At 41.7% G+C, this 25,887-nt stretch overlaps 2 protein-coding genes across 2 annotated transcripts in view; one reads left to right on the forward strand and one right to left on the reverse strand.

Moving 5' to 3' along the window:
• Stacl (SH3 and cysteine-rich domain-containing protein) overlaps positions 1-25,340 on the reverse strand; it is a 67,677-nt gene extending 42,337 nt beyond the window's left edge. The window contains 9 exon segments of the mRNA XM_032435651.2: positions 14,706-14,852; positions 14,934-15,059; positions 15,129-15,320; positions 15,656-15,901; positions 16,212-16,328; positions 17,353-17,458; positions 17,541-17,649; positions 20,793-20,984; positions 23,692-25,340. Coding sequence (XP_032291542.2) covers positions 14,706-14,852; positions 14,934-15,059; positions 15,129-15,320; positions 15,656-15,901; positions 16,212-16,328; positions 17,353-17,458; positions 17,541-17,649; positions 20,793-20,984; positions 23,692-25,060 — 2,604 coding nt within the window. The 5' untranslated portion in view covers positions 25,061-25,340.
• On the forward strand, positions 10,469-11,641 carry LOC26531333 (uncharacterized). Its single transcript, XM_015174825.3, has 3 exons — positions 10,469-10,885; positions 10,947-11,070; positions 11,452-11,641. The coding sequence occupies exons 1-3, from the start codon at positions 10,547-10,549 to the stop codon at positions 11,559-11,561; spliced, it is 573 nt and encodes a 190-aa protein (XP_015030311.1). The 5' UTR covers positions 10,469-10,546; the 3' UTR covers positions 11,562-11,641.
• Positions 25,341-25,887: the final 547 nt, after the last annotated feature.

Here is a 25,887-nt window from a genome sequence, read left to right on the forward strand (position 1 = left end):
CAGCAATGGCAACATTTTCCTGGGGGCATATCGCGAGGGGGTATTGTACAAATGGTACTGCGTTGGCAGCTGCTGCTTTGCTTTTAGTGTTGATTTTCTCGGGTTTTCGCTGTCATGTATATTTTTAGCTCGCAACCTGCCCGCCCGCGGCCCGTCTAACTGCAGCAGCCAGAGCTTTTGCTCCTTTTTGTCATACATTTCACGCTCGAGAGCGCACAATGGCCAAGCGACTGGAGACCACATCATTATATATGAGCTGCGCCGCACATGTACGCACTGCGGTAGAGAGAGAGAGAGAGGGGCAAAGGCGGCACGAAGCAGCAGCAACTGGAGCTGAAGCTCTGGCCATAATGGCTGTCAATGTGCCAGTTGTTATTGTTGCTGTTGTGCTTGGTTGTGCCTGTGGACTTATCGCCCACGCTTACACTTAGTAGCTTATCTATGGCTCTACGGCATCTTGAGGCAACACTGGAATATTTGTCCAGGGCTTCCAAATTGCACTTAAGGCCAAGCATAGCTTGTGCCACACATGCAGACACATACTTTTCGCTTTGAATTCATAAAATTGGCACGTGGCCTGCACTACAAAATCATCCAATTAAAATTCCATGCGAATGAATTTAACGCACGAGCCGTTGAACATTTTTACCCACAAGAGAGAGACAGAGTGAGAGAGAGAGGGAATGAGGGCGGTCGAATGGCAGGATGAAAGCGCAAAATGTTTTCTTTGAAAATATTTGTGTTAACACCACCCACTCGAAAAACCAGCTGGAAGCTATTGGCCATAACCATTTCAATCATGACCAACCGACCGCCCGCATGTCCCTCTCTAAAGGTAGCTAACAATGCAACTCGGTATTTTCAGCATGGGGGAATCAACAGTGATTGCAAATGTTTCAACCATTAACAGGGCTGCAATCCTGCTTAAAGAAATGCAATTAGGCATAACAGAAACAGAACAGCAGCAGCAGCTCAAAGGCAAAAGGCTTCAGCGTGTGGCATAAGCCAAGCTGAAGTCATGACAGGCAAATTAATGCAGCTGTCGCCAGCAGAAAACAAGCTGAAATAGACCGAAAGAATTAGCTGAAAGTGGGACAGTGAGATACCCAGTAAAATGAGTATGCGAAGCACACAAAATTCCTCGACAAAGCAATGGACAAAATAATGTCATGTTAATGTACATAGTTTTGGTATACTTTTCAACACTGCTTATTGCCATCTAACATAGCATTAAGCGTGAAAAGTCATACTGTTAAGCCCAAGGCTTAACATTATCGAAAGACTACACCTAACATAATGTTAATTAAAAATTAAAAATAAAAAAAAAGGATGCGTACAACCTTATGTACTCGCTTTAAATATAATAATGCACGCCTTCCAAGCAATGTTAAATATCTGCGTTTAACTAGGCTCTAGGGTATTCAAACAAAGCAAAAAACAAAAAAGTCTAAAAAGGCAAGATATTTTTTCCATTAAAAGCGATTTTCCGTTCGTTTTCCATTAAAGCCAGCCACGTACTTGCCCATAAGATGGTTACCCCAAGGCGCATTTGAGGCTTAAATGCGACACGCCCACGCACAAATACAAACACACACGCACTCACACACTCAGAGAGATATGTAAGCGAGTAAAACCTACAAATATATAAAAGAAAAGGCCACGTGCTGCGCGTTTTGTGCCAATGCTGCAAAACTTTTGGCCTTGTAACACTTGCACTTGTGCACACACACACACACACACAGGCACACTTTAACGCGGCTAGATATTCTCTAACACACACACACACACACATAAATGTATTGTATTTGCAACATGTGCTTCTTGTGCATTCGAAGTACCGCTGCGCTCCGTTCAGCTGGAGCTGAGCTTATGGCTGCCAACTTTGCCGAATTTGCGGGCTAGTAACGATGCTTTAATTGAAACCGAAACGTGCCGTGCAGCTGCAACATTTCTACGTGCCAAGTGATACGTAAAAGGAACTGCCACAATCTCTCTAGTATCCGAGGAACTTGCCGCCTCTCTCCCTGCCACAGGCAACTCCACCTGCCAACTATTAACTGCCAGCTGTCAAGCGTGAGTTGTTGTTGGATTCGCAATCAAGTTGTCACAGCAACTGGCAGCCAGCTGCAAAGATTAAATGACACACAGCACCCAAATACACACACACACACACACACACACAGAGAGAGGGCACACCCATCTCGTATTGATATATTGCAAATTGATGGTGTCGCATTGGCAGCTCCTGCAACCCCGCATAACGGACAAATGCAAAATTGCTTGTCAATGCGCCGCACGTGGCATCATTTAGCACTTACCCCCGACATGTTCCACCTGTGCCCCTCTCCCGTTCCCTCTACAACATGGCGCAATCAGCGAAACATGTGCAACACACAACAAAAAGCCACAACTGGCCAGCGGCTCTGAGGTAATTCTTTCATTGATTTCGCATGTCGACGACAAATTTTGTTGCACTTTGGCTCAACTCGAGCCGGGCATGTTGCAGTTGCGTGTCAGGCACACAGTCACAGCTAGCCACGCCCACTTTTTTGAGTAATGCACGCAAAAGCAAACACGACAGCAGCAATAAAAATTCATGACTTTGGGGCCTGAGCAATTTTGGTTGTACGGCATGTGTGTTTGTATCTGATTTGGCTGCCTAATGTGCGAGTGAATATGAAAATGTTGGCAGATGACGATGGTCGTTGAATTTCCAAATGGTTTTGTGTTAATTGCGTATGCATATGCATGTCAGATTTGGCGTATGCGTGATTTCTACAAACGAGCGCCACCGAACTGTGCAATAGTTATTGACCACACAAATGCGGCTACTGCGGCGTATTCGCAATTTTTTCACAGTATGCCAAAAAAACAAAAAATAAAAGAAGAATAAAAGAGCAAAGAACATAGTTGAAAACCACAAAAAATGCTAGCCAGCAGCTAGTGGGTATGTGTGTGTGGTGGGTGTGCAATAAAAAACTATGCAGACTAAAAGTTGTTTGTAAAATTCAAACAGCTTGGGTCTGGCCCACTCAACCGCCGGCTGTGTGGGCGAGTGCATGAAAAACCACACTCACACACACAGTGCAAATACAGTGATAATTAAAGTTTCGACAACAGCAGCAACAAGAACAACAACAAAAACAACAACAACAACAAGAGCGACAGCAACACAAAAGTCACTCGAGCTTTATTACTTTGTGTCCTGCTGGGGCGAAACTGGCTGCGTTTTCTTTGGCTACATATTTAAACAACGTTGTTTGGCAACGCTTGTGTGTCCTGTGCGGCCAGACAACATGTAGATGCCACCAGCAACAACAACAAATGTAAAAGTTGTAACAACATCCTTATGCGATAACAAGGCAGCAGAGGCAACACCCCCAACAACAAGAGCAACAGCAACAACAACAGCGGCAGGCAGTGCAAAACTTATTTACATAAATAAAAATTGAAAAGCGGAAAATAAAAACTGTTTGCAAGAGCAGCAACACAAGGCACTGGGACAACGGCAAAGGCAACAGCCATGCAGTTAAGTGTATGGCAAAATAAAAGACAAGTGCCGAGGCAAATAGTCAAAGTTTTGCCTTTGAAGGCAGCCAAACACTGGAACACAACACGCAATAAAAGCGAAACTGTGAGAAGCTCTGAGCAACTGTGCGAGAGTCGCAGAGAAATAGGCAGAAACTGGGCTGAACGGCAAAAATGGCAAGTGCCAAGGGGCCGGGCGTTGCATAGATTATGCATACTGTAAATGTTATTTTATATTTTTATTTGTTTTTTTTCACTTTTATGTCTCTTTATGTGCTGCACTTCAATTGTCTAGGGGGCATATTAAAACATAATTTTTGTCAAACTTTGCTTTTAGAGTTGAGCGCGTGTTTCAATATTCATGCGTGTCCAAGTGTTAGACAACTCCAAAGAGAGTCCAACTTTAGTTCAAAATGCTGAACAACTTTAAAGGGAAACCAACGAAGTATTGCACAACTATTAAAACAGCTGCACGCTAGCTAACAGTGTTGAGCAGCTCCAAGTCCTACCAGTGCTAAACAACCTAAAAACAAGCCCAACTTAAACTAACGTTCACAACTTTAAAGTTAGCCCAACTCTAATTACAAGTGTTGAACAACTAGCTCTAGCGAAAAAAAAAACAAACGTTTAAAATTTTTTAAGCTGCAACAATTTGTTGTCAAATAACTCACGGGAAAAATACTTGCATGGAAATTATAAACAGCAAATATTTAAATATCGAAAAAAAATACAAATGTGAATGGAATTTTAAGCTGTAATATATAGAGAAAATTTCATGTTGGCACACATTTTTCTCGGCGACATCTTCAAAAATTTCTATTCAATTTTGTATACACATTGGAATTCAAAGCTCTGCTCTGATTTAATGTACGTGTCTGATGACCAGCCGAGTAAGAGGCATCGTTTAGATTTTTGACAAGCTTATTTAAGCTCCCGCATATTTTCCATATTGCCCTGATTATTATCTAGAATGTTATAGCCATAAATATATTTTTGTTGAAGTCAATTGCATGGGGAAGCGTGGGAACTTCTTTGTCCTTTGCGACTTTTTAAATAAGTAAATAAAAATGATGGCACAGGGTAAGTGTTAGTCGAGCCTGCTTTTGTATGAGAATATTTGCCAATTTTTGTTTCAGCTATTCTTTTATTTTATTTTCGTGTGCCATAAGCTTGACATCTGAAGTTACGTCTGGGTTGGCCTGCTTATTGGATATGCAATGGGAAAATGAAATAATATATTTTCTTCGCCCTGGCTGCTGCAAGCTTAACTTTGCCACAATATTTTGAAAAACGAATCAGCAATACAAAAGTGAACAAAGAAGGGCCGCAAGGGAGAGGAGCAGAGGCAGAGGCAGATGTAAGGCAGCAAGGGAAAGCCCATGTCGAGCCACAAATATGTGTGTGTGGGCACGGGGTGGCCACAACCCATTCGCGAGGGCGTAAAAGTGCTGTAAAAACATGTAAATATGTATATATATATATATGTATATATGTAAATAAGTATGGAAATTGGCAAGAGCGAAGCCAGAAAGCGACACCCGCTCATTAAATATACAACGAATGAAATGTCAACGTGAAAATTAATTAACTCAATTGCGCAGCTTTGACTTTCGCTGCAAGCCGTGGAAGTTGGGTGGTTTGGGCGGGTTGGAGAGGTTGACTTGGAGCGCACTCTGCGGTCGCGTTTGCCGTTTGCAGGCGAAATTCGAGCTCATATTTCAATCAAAAACGGCGACAGCTGCGTGCCAGCAGCATAAGCTGCAACATAATTTTGGCAAGAGTCCATCAACGGCTGTCGCTGCCTTGCCTGGCTGAGGCGGCATGTTCCTGCCACAGCGGAAGCCGCAGCATCAGCCTCATCAATATTTACAAGCGGCGTGCCGCAAATTTTGGCACACCCAAAACGGAGGCCTGTTCATGAGCTAAGGGAGCGTGGGCGTGGGCGTCAACGTGGGCGAGAAAAGGCACAAAGTTAATTGCTAAATGACAAAATCATACAAAGGGGCGTGGTGTCAATGGGGGCACACGAGAAAAATGCCAAACAGACAGAGAAAGCGTGTGATACAGAAAGAGATAGCGAGATAGACACTCGACAGAAGGCACAACTGTAGCCACTTTAGCTTTTTTGGGGGCGGGCGGCAGTTTGCCTCAAGATTAATGTGCGGCAATTAAACGTTTAAGTGTTGATTAATGTGACTTTGCCATATTTAAGCCCAAACAAAGGGGGCGCCGAGCAGGCGGCCAGCTGGCTGTCAATCAGAGAAACTTACCAACAAAAACCAAAAAAAATTGGAGGCTAAGCGAAACTGTTCTGAGAAAAAGAAAATATGCAAAATGTTGTTTTGGCCTAATTCGGGTCACTGGCATAACCATAAATTCCAGGGGCTAGGTGCAGGCAGAGCAGAACTCAAATTGAAAGACATTCGCATTTATCATCTTTACGGTTTAACTGCCAAAGTGCTCTGAAGGGATAACCAGCCAAGTGTAAACCAGAACAGAACAGAGCACAGCGAAGCAAACAAGCTAAAAAAAAAAAAAAAAAAAAAAAAAAAAACTTGCTGCTTCTGCTCCTCCACGGCATTGGCAAAGTCAAACAATGTTGGGAGCCTTACTATTTTTTTTGTTATCCCCGTGTTCCATCTCGCACAAGCTCTGGCTGTGTTTATCTTGACAGCGCCACGCCCCCTAAAAAGGGATGGCAGCAAGGTGAAGCATAAACTATGAACGTCAAATAAAACGCACGCCGGATAAGGCGCGCAGCAATTAAATGTATGAAATATGGCCATTGGCAACACACAAAGTCAAAAATCCACAAGCTGCCAGCTAAAAACACAAACCTATATCTTGAACTTTAAACGAGATCCTTGCACTTTACTCAGAGCAACAACAAGAACGACAACAACAAAAAACTATGTCCATCTGGGGAGTGTTTTGCTGACAGAAATATTTGTTCAAGTGGCAAGAGAAAATGCCTGCGTCCAAAATGCTGGCAAAACAAATGGCCAGCAAGGATTATGACAGCATTTCGGTTGATTTTCAAATGAAATTTTAATGAATGAAAACAGCCAGAAAACTTTAGCTGCACACAGACACTGGCAAACAATCGGTCGAGAAATAAATAAGACAAACCAAAAATGCGGCACTTGTCGTGCGTCAACAAACTCTTAGAGAAATCTTGCAAAAACCCCGCCCGAACTGCGCTGCCCTCAAAGCCGATCCGAGCTGCTCAAATCTGTCTGCCAAGTGCTGCAACAGCAACAACAACTAAATAACCACAAAAAGCAGCTGCTTTTCCACTAAGAGCTGCGCACAGCATGCTGTTCAGATTTGCGCTTAAATATTTATCAACTTCGAACAGCAGCCATGACGAGCGGAAGAGTTTGAGCACAAATATAAAGACAAGCTTTTAAATACTCTACCAAAATACTCTTTAAAATCTTAAATGCCTCTTATATGTCTTTAGGTATTCAAACTTTAGGCGATTGCTGCATGTTTATCTGAGCTGGTTTTCGATTTTAATACAAAGAGAAAATCATACACATTTTCTTGAATTGAATTTTTATACTAAGGGAAATCGTTTGAGCCACAGAATAATTGCAAGAGGAAAATCTAAATATACCGGGTACACAATTTGGGGCAAGGACAAGCTTAATGAGTATCGTTATATAAAGTATCTCCCGTTTCTATTATTAGGATACTTTGCCAGTCCGAAGCTACAACCACTTGAGAATTATTAGCAACGGACAGAAGACAAAGCTAGCACAAAACTCTTTTATTATAAGCCTAATAGGGAAAGAACTCTGAACTGAACTTAAAACTGAATTGTATTCCGTTCCATTAAAGTAGTTAATTAGTAATGCAACTTAAACAATGTATATAAATGAATAACACAGAAAATCAATGAATAAGAGCAAGTAAAAGTGCCCTAATCGGGAGTGACCGACTAGGGTATACACTGAACTTGCCAAACGCTATTACATGAGGATGCTTTATTTGTAAATACTTTTCTAAAAGCTACATCTCAAATGTCCGCCAAAGCGTAACAGAACTTACAATAAGCTCAAAGTACCCACAGCATGTGTATTGCAAAATGTTCGAATTTAAGCATTATTTGTAATTTTATTAGATATTCGAGAGTCGGCGAGCGGCAGCAATAAAATGGAACAAATGAAACAACAGGAAGGACAGCGGAAAATGCAGGCATATAATAATTATTTACACGCCGCAAAATTCAGCAAATTAGTTGATGCAAACATCCTTCTGATAAAAATGCTGTCTGCGTGCTGCCTGATTAATTGACATGGGGGCACGGATAGGGGACAGTGGCGGGTGGGGGGGCAAAGGGCATACTACGGGGTTGGACAATGGCATGATGACTTTAATTAAATTTTCTTAGCCGGCAACAATCCTTTTATGGCGCCATTTTGCAGCCAGACGACTTACAAGCTGACGTGTGTGTGTTGGTGTGCGTGTGTGTGTGTGTGTCCTAGTATGTGTTGGTGTGCGTGCGTCCGTGCTAATGAAAATCAAACGTTGCAGCGCATTCAACTGTCCCAGCGGCTAAGCAAAATGAATGGGAGCAGACTCTGCTGCTGTGACCTCCAAGCGGCAGCATCTTGTGATTTATTATTAAACACGAATATGAATTTCTCAGAGCAGCGGGTGCTAGGCATAAAACAACAACAACAACAACAACAACAAGGACAACAGCAACAACAACAACCAGAACAAAGGGCATACACAATACGCGCTGAATCCTGGCTCTGAACCTGTGGCATTTTGATGCGCATTTTTATGATTAATTAAAATTTATGTGTGGCAGGCAGCAGCGGCAGCCATAACAATAATTATCTTTGCCTATGTGGCGAGCTATGTTTGGCAGCGACCAATTAAATGCGAGCCAAAGATTGAGTGCTGTCAGGCCCACAGCTAATTGTGGCAACAAACTATGCCCTTAACTCTGCGCAGAGAAAAAAAAAAAGAAAAACAAAATATGAAAGAAAGAGCGAGCGAGCGCAACGCATTTTATATTTATTAAAGCAATAAAATAAAGTACAGCCACGCCCACTGCGCTACGCCTGCAACAGTTTGCCCAGATAACGTGTCCTGGCAGCAACAGCAACAGCAGCAGCAGCAGCAAAGAAATATCGCCATGTCATAGCCGTCATGCAGGTCGCTCCCAAAGGACTCAACTCACGTTACATAAATTAAGCTGTGTGTGCAAGTGTGCGTGTGTGTGTGTGTGTGTGTGTCGGGGGTACGTGTAAATTGGTGTTGTTGTTGGCAACATTTTGGACTACGCCTACGCCTTGTGTTAACTGCTTGCCCTGGGCTAGTCCCTGCGCATGGATTTGGGGGCATATGTAACAAGGGCGTCGCAATAAATTTAAAATTAACCCTTTTAGTTGACCTTAGCCCCACACACAATACGGCTGCTGGCCCAATCTATTTAAGCCACGCGCCACGAGAACCTCAAATAGTTGTCAACCAGTTCCGAAAGACGGGAAAATTTCATTTCATTTGCATGTGGCAGGCATCTATTCAAATGTCAAGTTATCTATTTTGTGTAGCCTACATTTGGGCGCCATGTCAAACGTGAAAAGAATGTGCCCGAGCCGAGGGAAATGACAAAATGCTTGCGCTTGACTTGGCCGCGTTATGCAAATGCTATTTATTATGTTAAACATTCATAACGATAAACAATAAGCGGATTATTATTGACAAATTATAATATATAAGCCTGGACGTGGGGCAAACAGTCCAAGTATGTTAAAAGACCTTTCGATTCTGGTCAACTAGCCTATGCCAAATTCTAATGAAAAGATTTCTTCTCCTGCTAAGCTAAGCTATATTATATACTATATTTATAGCAAGTTGAATACACCCTTAATCAACTATTTATATAAAAACAGGGTTTAAAATAGCCGCAAGGTTAAAGCAAACAGTCAGAAAAATGTATTTTTATATATAAAACAGCAACAAAATAAATAAAATCTGAAAATATTTGCAGCTGCAATCGGCAATTGTATGATTGTTTGTGAAAAACAAACAAAGTTAAGCATTTAATTTATATTTATTTAGCTTTTAAGTCATCACTTTAAGAGTTAAGCCCAGCTGCATTAAAGTTAATTAAGTAAAGTGTTGATATAATTAATTTAATAAAAATATGAAATGCTTTTCAACTTCATTTAAATCAAATGGGCCACTCATTGTCCTAAGATGACGTGGCCAAAATAAATGCCATTGAAAGCCAGCTTGGGCCAGAACTAAGTAATCATGGCTCAAACAAAGACAACAACAAAAATAGGAAAATGCCAATACACACACACACACACACACACACGCATACACACAGGCAGCAACACAACCACAATGGCATGCTGGCCGAAATGCTGTTGCGAGAGGCGGCAATTGGCAGGCCGAGTCGGTAAGCGGCAGTGGAGTGGAGAGGCGAGGCGCGGGGCATATGGCAATGGACACAAAGTTCAAGTGGCCAAGTCAAGACAATTCGAAAAATGCTTTTAAAAGGAAATCAGTAAAGGAATTTCGCTTATGGCCAACTGATTGTGCCAATGGCAGCAGAGTAAGCGGCAGCGCAATTTGAGCCAAGGACTGCGACTGCGACTTAGATGGATGTCAGACAGAGAAAGCGAAAGAGTGAGAGTGAGATAGAGAGAGAGAGAGAGTGAGTGAGGGCCAGAGAGTTATAGCTAAAAGCTTGGATGCTTGGAAAATTGAATTGTTTTAGATTTTGTTCCCATTTTCCGGCGTTTTCGCTTTCGCTGCGCCAAACAAATAAATCAAATTGGATTTTCTTCTGCACTTAATTTCGTCTAGGAAATTGCACAAAATGGCAAAAACTCAATAAAAGAAAATCGTAATCAAAAGCAGCCGAAAACAATCAAAAGCTTAGGCACAACTAAGTAGGCTTTTCACTGGGTTCAACACGCTCACATTTGCCAACCGAAATTATTTTTGATTAACAATTTGTTTCACTTCAAGAATTTAACGATTTTCAATGTCTTTTCCAAATTTGCTGCAAGGCGTCAATCAAGGCATCGGGGATACAGCTTGGCGACAACGCCTCAATGGCGTCGCCCAGCATATGGAGAATCTGAAGAGCTGCTGTTTCTTCTTCGATCTGAAATTGGGCTGCAAGCTAATTGCCCTGTTCGAAGCTCTCTCCGGTCTATGGCAGATATATCATGGCTACAAGGAACTATATGTCCACAAGGATCGTCTTTTAGCGCCCGAGTGGGTTGATACGAAAGTTACCCAGCACAGTGCACAGTTCAACTTCTTTCTGGCCCTCGTTGGGTTTTTCAGCGCCCAACTACTTTTGGCGGGCGTCATCTTTGTGAGTATTAACTAGCCAAATACTCGTTCTAAATAGGCCCTAATGTTAACACTGTCTGCAGGAGCGCAAGATGTGCGTCTTGCTTTGGATTTATGTTACAGCCTTGTGCACACTGATTAGCATGTTTTACACACTGGTCTTGGACTGCATACCCGAACTTTTGCTATTCGATGTATTTTCAGCAGGTTAGTCATAATACACCCAATACCCTTTCAGAACCTATTTACAGCTTAGTATGGCGCTTGAGTTTCACAAAAGCTTCTTAAGTGTTATCAGCATCGACAGGAGTTAACTGTTTGGTTACAGTGTTGGAAAATGCATAACTCGAAACATGGAATATCTAGATGAGTTTTCTATCATTTGCAAAATGCAAAGGTCTTCTAAAAGACCTTACTATTGCGACTATTTTAAATTGTTTTACAGCACTGCTTAGCAGCAAATGGCAACATTTTACAACACTATGCGCAAACTAACAGGCAAACTCAATGCTGAATAACAATTCCACATAAAAATGGGATAGCGTACGAGCCATGTATCATTTCGCCACTAAATGTAATATATTTCAGGTCTTGAGGCATATTTCATTGTGATTGCCCTGGCATACTATATGCAGATGCGACGAGTCGAACACACAGACGACGATTTCGAAGTGCTCTTTACGGCTAGCGAGGTATAGAGAGCACAGTTAACATAATAATTGTATTGTTTGCATTTTAATAAGACAATTAAATGGAATAAAAAAGATTCATTGATGCAGTTTCTCAAGCATTGCTTACTACGCTAGCGTTCAAGATATATAAAAACTAATTAGTCTAAAGCTTATATATATATAAATGTTTATTTGTATTATCATGCCATAATTCCGACCACTACAACCAATTTTTGAGCTATTTAAATTGTTATTATTGTTATTTTATGTTTTTTGCTCTAATATGTACAAATGCAATGTCATTGTTTTAATAAATTGTACTAGTTAAACATGCTGTTGTGATTATTGTATTATAAATATTATTTCGCATTTAATTGTATTCGTTTACAATAATGAAAACTCGCGAAAATTGGAAATCGTTACTAAAATGTGAACAATTGCATTTTTGCTAATCGTTTTATTACTCAAAAATTGATTGCACTGGCAAATTTGGACAGAAAATGAAAATAAATAAAACTGAATGAAAATATGTTTAAAGTTTATCTTCGCTGTGACGAAGTTTGAATACTCTTTCCACAATAAAATTATATTAGGCTGTCAATGGAATTATGTAAATAAGATTTTGGAAGCCTCTTCAAATATATTTAAAAATTTGGGAAAAAATTGTTTATTTTTTTTTGCGTGTAGCCCTGTGGAAGGAGCATATTTTGCCTAGAAATGAAGCATATGTAAACCAATTGATAATTGCATCTAGATATACGAATTTCTTACTTTTGCGTACGATTTTTTTGGAGGCTCTCGCGTGGCTGTTGCCGTGGGCGTGCCGCGTTTATTAGTGCGATTCTTTTTGAGTACGATAACGCGCATGGTGCACTGTTTGTTTTTAGTTTAGATTAGTAGCTACTGCTGGTTGTGGATGTGTGGACAAGATTCGATGGGAATTTGTTCGTTAGCACGACGTGTAAACAACAACAATTATTATTATTATTATTATTATCAAATTTGCAATGTTCGTATGCGAGTCCGTCAAATGATTTGCCGTTTATGAACGGAATTGCACATTCGTTAGACACGTAATATGATAAATGCAATGCGAGCCTTTTATTAGTAGTTGTTGCTTGTTTTTTTTTTTTTTTTTTTTTTTTTTTTGTTTTTTACATATAATTAAGTGAACTACTTTCTATAGATTATAGCAAAGTGGATTAGTTTGGTATTTACAGTACAGTAGCGAGAGCAAGTAGTAGCATTGTTTGGTTTCAATTTCTATTTATAGTTGAGTAGGTGGCTCTAGGATATGTATTTAGTAGGTGAGCTGGGTGAAAGTGTGTTCGAGATAAATGTATTTCTATATAGCTATTGCTATTGCTATTGCTATTTGCTGCTAAGAATTTTGTACAAGCTTGTGTGTATGTGTGTAGGTTTGTAGGTGTGTGTGTGTGTGTGGGTGTTTGCTTATTCTCGTCTGGTTTGCCAACCGACTTGTGTTAACTATTTTTAGTATGCACTAATTACGAAATTACTGAAAAGCAAGCAAAACGTATCGAAGAAAACTGACAGAGTGTGCTACACAGTAAATTATTATGATTGTAAAAATTAATTAAATTCTTAAATTCATTTCATATTGCATTTTAATTTGCATAAACGCAGCAAATACGTTTTGGCGCACGGTGCGTATGCGTGTTATTTGTTTATGTTAGTTTCTTAAAGAAAGCTAAGAAATTCTTATTTTACAATATGCTGCCTACGCGTATGTATTTAATTTGTTATCGCTTTTTTTTTTTTTGTTGATCAACGACATTTGTTATGCTTTACTTACGGTCAAGTCAAGATTTATATAGAGTTTTTGTTTTCTTTAAGTTTTGAGTTAGATTTTGAGTAAACGCCTTAAGGGAACTGAACACAAAAGCCTGCCTGTCCTGCGCTCTAAAATGTATATTGACTGTGGTCTGAGGATAACAAGGTTTGTTGTTGTTATTATTTTGGTTGTTGTTGTTGTTGTTGGGACAACGCCTTAGACTAAAACAAATGCCAGCGCATTTCTCATGGGTAATTCGCAGACGTGTGCCCGAGTTGTATTTTTTTTGGCCAGCCAATCAAAGGCCAATTCTCAGACGCGACGCTTTCGATTTGTCGTACGGATGCGGATGCGGATCACTCAGCAGCTAGTGGCAGCAACAACAAGCGTGTGGCGCGACGCGCGTTATCAGCAATGTTCAGATGCAGGCACGTGACTGACTTGCTGCGAGGCTTGCACGTTGCTTTTATAAACAGCATACGAGGCAGCAGCAGCAGCAGCAGCAGCAGCAGCAACAGCAGCAGCAGAGGCAGCGCGACGACAACGATCTGGCAACGCTGCGCATGCACATGTTCTACGAAGGCGCGTTCTCACTCTCTTACTACTCCCACGCTCGCGCTCTCTCGTGGGTTTTGCCGAATCGAACAGCTGTTTTTGAATGGACTTCTAGTTGTACGCCTTGCGCTTCTTTCAGCAACAACAAACAAACAAACAAACAATTCGCACGCCTGTCTTAGCTTAGAGTTGACATGAACAGTGTCACCCAAAAAAAAAATGCTCACACACACACATACACACTGGTTATATCTTTTAGTTGTAGACCAAAACAAGTTAAACACGTGCGGTTGACATCGTTTATTGTCGTTTAGTTCGTATTTCAGTTTTGTGGTGCTCGTCACAGGCCGTCGTCACACACACTGACCTAACGCTAGCTCCTCTACCGCAGAACTAAACGAAGGACGAACACTTCCGGAGTTATGCTCCGTGCAGCATTTAGGGAATTTGAACATATTTTGGGCACATGCGCAATGTACCGGGGTTCCAACTAAACTGAATGTCAAAACTAACACAGCTGTTTGACCTACATACCGAGTGCATATGTACTTTAAAGTATGCACGCACTTATATTCAGCACTGTTAGCTGTTGAGAGAAGCTAAGGCGCACTCCAGAAACAAATTCTTTTAGAAAAAACCAATAAGGATTAGACAAATGAAGTAAATATTTGAAAGCTGTAAAAGCTCTTCCGCATCAACAGGTGTTAAGACCAAAAAGCTGCCACAAAAAGCTGCACTGCAAGTTCAACACATTTGCCAAGCTTTAAGCTTGGGTTCGTGCATCGGCTAATGTTAGTTTATTCACCACACATAAAACTCACCTGTGCACGTATGGCAGCGAGGTGTATTTGCTTGGCGCGCAAATCAAATTTCTTCATGGACAAATCCTCTTGTAGCTCGTTAACCTTGTTGTACAGTTGACCCTCAATGCCGCGTGTTTGTGTGCGATTCAGTGCATCAATGGAGTCCTGCACACACACATAAAAATATATACACATATAAATAAACTGAAGAAACACATGTATATGGCGTAGACTTGTAGCACACACCTGCAGCTGACGTATTTGCAATTCCAATTCAATTGCCTCACGCTTAAGCGACTCCAGTGCGGAGCGCTGCGACAGCGTCGAGTGCCGGTCAAAGACGAGCTCGTTGCGCAAAATGGGTGTCATCTCCTGTGTAAGAGTCGTGTGTCAGTGTGTAACGATAATGTATAATTTGTGTGTGTGTGTGTGTGTGCTTACATTATAGTCACCCGTCTCCTCGGACGGCTCGCCCGGCTGCTGTGCCTGTGGTGGGGCGAAGACGCGTTTGGGCACCTTCTGTGCCTGCGATGGCTGCGCCAGCAAACGCACAAAATTCACCAGATCCTGTTGCGGCGACACGGCGCTACACTGGCTGGCCAGGCAGCCGTAGCGCTTCGCCTGCTCCGCGGCCTAAATGTGTATATATATGGAAATAAAAACAAACAGCATTTAATAGTCATGAGCATTTGCTGGCGCAAGTGTTTGATGTCCGCGCGCGCACGCACCGAACATTATATAAATTACCTGCGCAATTTGCGCACCTCGCAATTATGAGCAATTATTATAATGGTGATGATGAAATTGTATTTGAGGACGAGTGCTAATTGTAACTCAGATTCCAGTCATGGCAAATGTGTGAGGTTTTTGCAACAACCACCTGCTGCACACTACCCAGCCATTGCACTCTGCACTGCAGTGGCAACAAATTGCTGCACGTAGCCATAAATCGAGATAATGCGACTCACCTTGCTGGCAATTACATCGGCGCCCTGCAGCAGCGAATCGGAAACAATGTTGCATAGGTCGTTGTGTATCTCCTCCAGTTCCTGCATCAATTGTGGCAATGTGTCGCCGTGATAGGCCTCCAGCATGCCATTGGTGGCATGCAACTGCTGCACGTACGCATTGTGCGCATCAATATATTCGGTGAGCGAGTGCTGGCTGGGATTCTGGCGATGTGCCATGTGGCACTGCTTGTAGTCCAGGCGACACTGCAATACACAGCAAAATAAAATGAAAACCAACGGAAAACAATAAAGAAATGTGCAATTATCAAGGAGCATGCGACAGCATTGCGTATGCGTAATACATATACATATATATATATATATATATATGACTGTGTCGTGTACGTGCGGCTTAAAGTCCTTTGCTGTTCTTTCATGCACGACTGTAGCCACACGCTGAGCCGCTTAATAAGCCAACTGCCAGGCAACATTAAGTGCAGCTCATTAATAACAAGCGCTTGACATGCCACTTAATTATGTTGCAAGTTGTTGCTGTTGCATGTTTGTAACGCACCTTTGACAGCTTCTCTTCAGTCTTTGCGATTATCGTCTCAAAAGACTCCCTGTGTGTAAAGATTTTGCGACTTTGAACTTTGCGATGAAAGGATTTATCCAACATTGGCCGTGACACCTGCGAACATACAAAATGAAAAGAAACCAGCATGAAATAAATATATATAAATATATTACACAGCTTGCGCTAGAATAGCATATTTCCATTTACGTTAATTAACTTTCCACCCACAAGCGCTTGGCCCCTTCTTTAACATGAAGTCTCTCCATATGTTCCAACTCATGGAGTTTTTCCGTTTTTTTTGTTTATTACTTGGGCGCCCAAAAATGCAAATCATCATGCAAAATGCAAATGAAAACAAACAAAATAAAGCACATAAAAAATGTAACAAGAAACATGAGAAAAACACATAAAAAAGCGCGGGCCACGAAAGCGCGACTGCCAGATATCCCTTGAGGTGTGAATAAAAAAACAAGACAAAAATTGGACATAATTCAAGCGTCAGTCGGTTATTGTTATAAACACAGTTAATAATTATGCTGCAAGCTGTTGTGGCTGCATTTAAGCATAACTCGGCTAAAGAGCCTAACTCTTTCAAGATATATCAGCTCTATGAAATTACTTAACTATATAGCTGCACGGAAAGGAAGACGGACGAGCATGATTAGCTCGAGCCCTTCGGATATTGCTGCTTAGTCTACTTATTAAGTCTTCTAGTCTATATATTAAGCGCAAATGCTAACTGTGTTACTCAACATACCCTTTGATTAAAATGTTGATAGGCGTTTATATTAAAAAGAATTACATTATGCGCCGCTTCAATTACACACGCGAATTCCCAGGGCACATCACACACACACACACATGCACTCAGCGCACATTAAGCATAATTAGTCAGTGTCTGTCTGTGTGTGTGTGCGTGTGTTTAATTCTCTGGTTAGCCGGCGATTGATTTAAGGATGGCCATTATTCAATTAACGCACAGAACAGCAACAATCTATTTTTGCTGCTGCGGTTAGCTCTGTACGAGTGTAATGTTTAACGAGGTCAACACAACTTATCCATTTAACTGTCAACGCGACACACACACACACACTCACACACACACACACACACACAGATGCGCTGAAAATTGTCTCACCTGACGGGAGAGCACACTGGCCACATCGTTGCAGGCCTGCGAGTCGGTTTCCGCTTCCTGCAGGAATGTTTCCCATGCCTGAAAAATGGCCAGATGGCAGGCGGGTCTGTGAACATAAACAGCGAACAACAAAAATTGTAAATCGTTAAGTGCTCCATTGAAAATGGGTATCCAGTTGCGGCGCGTACCTTTCCTTGCGCAGCTCGGCATTCTTTTTTCGATAATTGGACACTAAAGTTTGAAGGGCAGTTGCATGTTCCTCATACAATTGGGAGAGTGATTCGTTGAAATCGGATACTGCAATTAAATTGAATATATATATATATAAATAATTGTGATACAGGCACATGTACAAATGTTTACCAACAATATGAAAAGTTTGTTCCGCTGCCAATGCACGATCAGTGCACGCTCCAACTTGTTCTTGCATTTACTATCGATAAGTCGATACCTTTTGGTATTTAAATGCAGCTTGTATCGATATTTAAATATGAAGGCTGCCAGATCGCCAATTGGATAGTCGATGCCATATTTTATAATTTATGTATTTATCAATGTATTGCCTGCACAAAAACTAACCATGCAAATATCGTAAAATAAATAATTCAATTCAATTTACATCGATAGTATTCGCTTGCAGTGAGAGGCACAGGAATACCAACTAGTAAACGAGCTGACAAGCGAGCTAACCTTAAAAACGTTTGAAAATTCGAAGCAGCACTCAATTTGCATTGAATCAAAGCCAGAGTAAAATTCTGTATTTTGTTTGGGAGTCTTCTTTTTTCGTTTTTGCGTAAACCAACCCACAAACCCATTACACACCGGCCAGGACTAGCCCGAAGTCACTATGCGCATACATAATGTGGGTTGTGCTGTTCGTTTTTGCCTTTAATTTCGTTACAAAATTCTATAAAATGTTCCAGCACAAATAAACAAAAGTTAGAACTCAATCTTTAATCCGTTTTTTTTAGACAATTTTATAATGGAATTAGTAAAATCTATTCCATATTTATTTAAAACATTTTGAGACCATGATGCAGCATCATCGGATAAGATTTAAGCTGAGCCGAGTTAAACTCAAATCCTTGTATAGAGAGAAAGAATTAAAGAAATTTTAGCATTTAGCAAAAGTGCAGCAAGAAAATGTTTCGATTAGCAGCAAAATGCATTAGAAGCTCTGCTACAGGCTTTTGCCCAGCTTCAGGCTAAAATGTGCACATATTTAGAGTGCCAGCTGAATGTTTAAGCTGCAATAAGCCAAGGATTTAACTGATTTTTAGTAGTCCAGGTATTTCATCAACACAATGTGCGCGCTGCCCTTCGCATGCCGTACGCTGCGTATACTTAATGGGAAAAAGGCTGCTCGTAAAAGCATGAATAGCTGCGTCATATGAGAAAACTGTCTGTCATCGCTGTAATCCATCACATTTACGACTATTTAAATATATGTTTATATATGTAGCTGGGGCTGGCTTTTAACTTTTAGCCGACCCGCCGTACCACCTGCCCACTTTATGTGCCATAAACATTTTTTTTATTGACATGCGGCAACAAGTAGCCGCATTACAGCAGCTGCATTTGATCAAAACCTGAGAAATTTGTAAGCCTATTTGACTGCAAAGGAAATTTCTAGCAACGAAACCGAGTATTTCCCGGAAACAGCAGCAATCAACTTCTGGGCTATCGATACCTGCAACTGCAGTTGCAGCTGCCACACTGATTCCCTGGCCAAAGGCAAATCATGTATTGGCCTTTGCCCTGTACAAAGAAATGTTATTAAAAAGTTTTCCCCCAACTCGCTGGGAGAGTTGAAATTACAAACGGGTGGCCCAAATGCAATTTCTGCTCAGTTTGTGTTTGTTGCTTTTGGCAGGTTGTGTGTAACTTTTAGTGACACAAGTCAAAGTTATGCTCGTGCTTTGAAATGTTGTGCGTCCTGGCAGATGCGACAAATAACGCAAGCAAGTGTAAACAAATCTATAGCGCCTGACTGCGAGTTACCCTGTATTTAACCTAACATCCATTTCTACTAATCTCTGGACAAACTCATACAAATATATCGATAGGTTTTCATTACGCTCGATAATATCGACAGTCGTGCAATAGACCGTAAGTAATAGAAAGTGTTGCCAGCTGTCATTTTAAAAAAGTGGCTTAATGCCATGTTAATAACAGCTGAAGAAGCTTTTAGAACATTAAAAAAAGCTAAATCAGTTAAAAATTCTTATTGGATATATTGTCATTTAGCTAAAAACCCGCTGAATAGCCATCACTTGCAGTCACTTGTCTCGATCTTAAGCATAAGTTCATTACAAATTGTCCACAAAATTTCAATATATCTGTACTTTACTGCAAAATTTCAATATATCTGTACTTTACTGCATTTACACTCTGTGAATTTTCATTTCAATTAAAGTTTTGAGTTTTGTTTTTCATGTGCTGCACTTATTATTTATGGATTTGTGTTTTGATCTGCTTATACAAAACTTTGTTTGTAATCAACTTTAGTTTCTGTTATGGCAAAAAGTTGCTTAAGTCTCAAGTAAATTATTAAAAAAATAAAAAGTCATATATTTTTACAATTTATTTGCGGTTTCTGCCCGCTGTTTGCAATTGTTTTCGTCGTTTCTTTCTTTTATTATTTTGTTCTGCGTCAGCGAAGAAGGCGTATTAAAATACATCGCGTATTTATGGTTATTCATGGGAGTGCGACAGACAACAAAAATATTTCATTAATATTTCTCTTTTGCACTGCATTTTATTTCCAAGAAAAAAGGGAGCTGTGAATGCAAGGAACTGTATTATATTGAAGTGTCAACAGAAAATACGTATTATATTCATGCTTTTTCTTCTTTCTGTTGCTTTCTGTGAATTATGGCACCCATTTGCTTAATCACAGGGTATTAAAAATTGACAACATACCCGAAGGGTCAGCATGCAGCATGTGTGCTAAAGTTGAAATAAAAATATAGAAACTTTCAAAGAAGAAGGTCCAAATAGTTGGGGGACTCAAGCTGTAAAGCTGACATATCGCCATATGGCAGCCAGATGTTAAGTTGCGTTATTTATGTAGAGTGCGGACTTGGAAACGTGTCCACATCAATTGAATAGATTTATGGCCAACAATCTCAAGGTATCTGAGCATGCGGCAAAACAAAGAAGCGCTGCGATTCAAATCAATAAGCCATAAAGCGATACCATATAAAAGAGACAAAAAAAGCAGCCAAAACAATCGAGAAACTTATCAAATAAAACACAATACCCGCCCACACAGAAACACACACTCCCAATCACACGCCCACTCACTCCCCCACATTATATAAATTGTTTACTCGAGCACGGAAATCGACAACACAAATTTCCCGATAAACTCAACTGTTCGCTTTATCCAGCAAGTTATGCTGATGTCAATAGATTTATGTAGCTCATGGAACACTCACCTGTTTTAATTAACTTAAAGTTGACATTGTTTTGGGATTTGAAAGCCTCGTTCAAGCTGCTGTGACTGTAATCCTTGAGCACACCCTGATAGGACGCCATGCTGCCCTGGGGGCTAAGGGAACCACCGCGTGGCCCCCTCCACCCGAAGAACTTACGATTTTTTGGACCACTTGAAGATTTTGCCAAAGAATCTGCGCATGAATATAAAACACATTTATTAAACATTTATTGCAAAAACAAAACAAAATAAAATCAACTTTATAATTAATTCAAAACAAGCAAACGAAAAATGTAAATGAATTATATTGAAATTAAACAAAATGTAAATCAACAATTAAAATAAACGCAAAACGCAAAATGCAAACAAACCAAACCGAAAATGTATGCAAACAAAATTAATTTCATATCAATTTAATCGAATCTCAACCGAAATCGAATCGGCATACGAAACAGCTGTCGAAAAAATAAGTAAATAACTCAAATGAAACAGTTGCCCGTCTGGGGTAAGCGTTCGGTTTCGGTGCCCCGCCCAGTCCTGCGACCACCTCTAATAATTCCGGGCATCTCACAAATTCTTTTCGTTTGCCTCTGTGTTAAATACGGCCATGTATTCGACTGACGTGCCAGACAAACTGTCCACGAGAGGGCTGAAGGTGTCGCGGGAAGGTCGCGCGCAATCAAACAAATCGCTGCCGCTCATATTTATGCATAAATAATGAGTCGGAGGTGGGCTTCGCTTTGCTTGGCCCTGGTTTGGCTGGCATTCCGCGTGTATTTTCAGTTAGGTAAACGGAAATTTCAAGTGCTTGGGCGCCCATTACAAAAGTCAACAAAACAGAACCGAACAGAACAGAGCCTGGCTTCCAAGACATTGTCGAGGCTATCCAATTGCGGCTGATTTCAAATTCAATCGATAAATGAAGCGTAAACGCTTCTATTTTTTCTTTTCTTTTTATTTCTAGCTAAAAGGCTTTTGGGCGCATTTGTTTGACTGCTTGGAGAGCTCTAGCTGCTTAGCTGCCCAATTGTCTGACCACAGACACATAAACACACACACTCTCACTCACACACTCACACATGACCACACACTCACACGTAAATGGCAAAGCTGTCCGATTGTGCGGGCGCACGTGGCGTATGTGTGCTTTCTTCGTTGCCCGCAAAAGTGTGCTATAGAAATTATTTAGCAGCATCGAATTATACACTGAAACCACACTGTGCCCCGCTGTGGACATTATGAGACATTTCGACTGCAATTTGGGGGCGGCATGAAGAGGGCGTGGCCAGACAGCATCCCGTGGCCCCACACAACGATCACGTCTAGCGACCGCACGCTGTTGATTTAGTTTCTGCTGCTGCTCCAGCGGGTCATCAAATTTGCCGCGCTCTAAGCTTTGAAATGAATTCTTTCGTTGGTTTTGCGGCATCTTAAGGCGTGGCTCACGTGCCGCCTCCTAGCGCCAGGATGCGCGCCAACCGTTGTTGATTACACTTCACGCCCTGCTTAGCTTTGTGCGCTCGCTGCATTGCGAAGGCGTTCAGCGAGGATATGCAGCATGCCTCCTGCCTGATTGTTTGCCCTTTGAAAGCACTGCACAGCATTTGCCAAGGAATTATGTGCGTGTGCCCATTTCGAAGTGGAAAAACGCGCGCTCTAAAACCCTGTTTTGCCTTGCCGACGGGCACGCTATGCAAGGTTAAATCCTGCCAGCAAGCATGTGTGTGTGTGTGTACGAGTGTGTGTGTGTGTGTGTGGTGTTAGTTTGTGTGTTTGTATGGGAGCATATGCAAGCATGCACATAATCCACTTAGCATGCAGAGAACGCGCGGACGGACATCATTGCATGTGTGATAAGAATTAGGATAAGACGGCAGGCAGTCAGCCTGCATTACATTTAAAGTCAAGCGACTAAAGCACTCGACTTGTTCTCTGTTTTTTTTTTAGTTATGTTTTAACTCTTTATAAAGGTAACTATGCAAAGGTGTGAGATGAAAAAAAACGTAACTTTGGCATGCAAAACGCTTGCATATCCTTGCAGGAATTATTTGAGCATGGCTTAATGCTCAGTCGCACATTTGACAGCTCTTTTTTGAATAGATAATGAAGATTTAAAATGCTTTAGACTAACTTAGCTATTGTCAACTAAATAAAAGAGACTCTCCTAAAATAATCTTTAAAATTGCTGAGACAATTCTTAAATAAATTCTATACCAGATTCTACAAAAATAATCTTTAATTTGTTGAGAAACACAATTTTAAATTGAATGAAGACTGAACCAGCAACTTCACTTTTCTTCAACAATAAGCTTTAACTAGTTGAGACTATTATTTAATAAATTCAATTTTAAATTGAGTTCTTGGACAGACTGATTCATAAATAAGTCAATGAATCAATAAGTCACTTTCCAATGAACTAAGTCCTCTGTCGAGGACTGCAGAACTAAATATTCGAAAAGAGTTGGTTTTTCAAAGAAACCTTATTATGATTAGACGAATAAACAATGTTGGTCACTTAACTTGGCCTTAGAAAACAGCTTATATCTCCAGCCCATAAAATTTACTGAACCCTTTACCGAATACTTAACATTTGCTTTATTCCTGCTCTTTATCTCTGACAAAGTTGCGACTTTAACGAACTTAATCCCTGCAAGGTTATGGCAAGCGCCATAAAAAATCATGTTTAACAACTGCAAAGCGAAAGTTGCAGCGCTTTGGCTGGTTATGCAGTTGTCAATCAATCATTCATTCAATCAATCAATCAATCAATACGCAACAATTTCTACGAGTTTTTTTTGTTTTTGGCAGCATGCGCAGCAGCAGCAGCGGCAGCGGCAAAAAGAACTGTAAACAATTTGATTAGCTTGTGAAAGAGTAGTTTTTTTGGGGGCACCTGTCACCTTTGGAGTGCGCCGCACCGCCACCAGCGCTAGCCGGAGCAGCACCACCTGGCGCCGGAGCAGCACCGCCCGCCTCATCCCAATGCTCCGCGCTGCGGGAGCGCGCACTGAGCGCACGCTCCCGTTCCTCGCGCGACAAGCGCGCAAATAGACCGCCGCCGCCTGTGCCCCCAGCTGGAGTTCGCGTCCGCGGTGTGCCATAGACGCCCGCATAGTTCTCCAGCGGCGGCGAGTGGCCGCGTCCGTCCGCTGTCGCCGAGTGGGGCGTGCGCGGTTGCAGCTTGATGACCGGTTCGCGTGCCTCAAAAAATGCATCGAAGTTGTTCTGGCGCAGGTTCTCGCTGCTGAATACCGGATTCTCGACATGCACATGCACATCCTCACGCAGCCGATTACTCTCACGCTCACGCGTATCCGACGAGGTGGAACGACCAAGTCGGCCCAGCGGTATGTGCAGCTTAGGCCGCAAACGGGATTTGCTGGCGGTGGGCGATTTGCTGGGCACACTGCTGCTGGCTGAACATTCCGGCGGCAGATCCATGGGCGACATGGGTCGCCCCCAGCCGGGCCCGAAGTGTGCATGTGTGGGATCTGGCGAAGGTGGCTCCAAAAATACGCTGGGACTGCGCGAACGTGCCGTGACGAGAGCACCAGACGCGGCTGCTCCATAATCGATCAGGCGTCCCTCCTCATCGAACGCGCTGCCGCTGCGCTGGAATGGTGCGCGTCCAGATGCTGAGTTGCCGCCGCCTTGCATGTTGGCATCATTATTATACATGGACGTGCTCAATGGACGCTGATGTGGCAGCAGCCTGGGCGAGAGCGGCGCCTGCGAGCGATTGCTGCGTACACTGGACCGCTTGCTGCCGCCGGAGTTGTGGTTGGAGTGCGTCAAGGAGGCGCGCGATGTGCGTCGTGTGGGCGTGGGTGGCAGGCTCTGCGACTGCGGTACCTGGACAGCCGTCAAAGGTGGCTCAAAGTTGAAAAAATTAATGCCGCCGGCCTCGACGAGTGGCGACTGCGGCTGCCCCTGTGGTGAATTGGACGGCGTGGGCGCCGCTAACGTTGTGGGAATGCGTGACGGGATGGGCTGTGCTCTGGTGACACCTGTGGCTAAGCTCGACGATGGCGACCACTGTGCTGTGCTGTACGAGTCGTTGGGATAGCTGGTGGCGGCAGCGGCGGCGGCGCTTATCAAGTTGACGTTGGCGTTGCCTTTGACGTTGGAGCTGGTTGCGGCTCTCGCTGGATACTCAAGGGGTATGAGCGGCTCGCGCAGGCAGTCGAGTGTGGGTCGCGGTTTCACACGTGGTGCAAGGAGACCATATGTCATTAGGATGAGCTCATCGGCGGGATATATTACGTACATTCCTCAATGTACCCATGTGACATGGTGGCAGCTCTCTATGAATTATTATTCAGAGCGCTCGGGCAAATCCCTAACTAATCAAGGTTGTCAAGTTAATAAGCTCTAACTAAATGTGTTAACTATCGATTAAGGGGGCGTGTCTTTTTCTTGAGGATTGGGAAGTTCTATTACAGTTGCAGTTACAGTTACAGTTACAGTTACAGTACTTGCAGTGTCAACTTGTCTTTTATAATGTTGTTTTTGTTCTGTCTCAAAGTCTCACTAACTGAATTTCAATAAACTAAAAAGAGTTACGTATAGTTAATAATTAAATATATATGTATAAGTATATGGCATAAATATATTAACTACTTGGCGCGTACTTTATTCAACTTGGGTTTATCACAAAGCGAGTTCGAACTTTTTGGGATCGTGTTGTCATTTAGAGCGTTGCATGCTGGCCATAACTGCAAAAGAAATAAGGAGAAAAGGAGAGAAAAACAAGATTAATTATATGCCAAAGCACGATTAACACAACAGAAAGGCTTTCTTAGGCATGGCAAATTAAAAAAAAAAAAATCCTAGCAGAGAAAATTCAATTTATTTAAAAAAAACTTAAATACGAAATACTTAAATAGAGTTCCACATATACAACAAATACTAAAGGCTCTGATATTCTTATTAAGCACAATTTGCCATCGGTTATTTGTTTACTGATTAAGCATATTTCAAACATTTGTTAGCTTACACTCATTATAGGACTTTAGCATTAATTAGAGCATGGATTTATCTCGTTTTAATTAAACATTATATGCCAGCAGCAAGTCAAGTGAATAGAAACCAACTTT

The sequence above is a fragment of the Drosophila virilis genome, chromosome 5 (genome assembly GCF_030788295.1).
Source record: "Drosophila virilis strain 15010-1051.87 chromosome 5, Dvir_AGI_RSII-ME, whole genome shotgun sequence".
In the NCBI taxonomy this organism is placed as follows: domain Eukaryota; kingdom Metazoa; phylum Arthropoda; class Insecta; order Diptera; family Drosophilidae; genus Drosophila; species Drosophila virilis.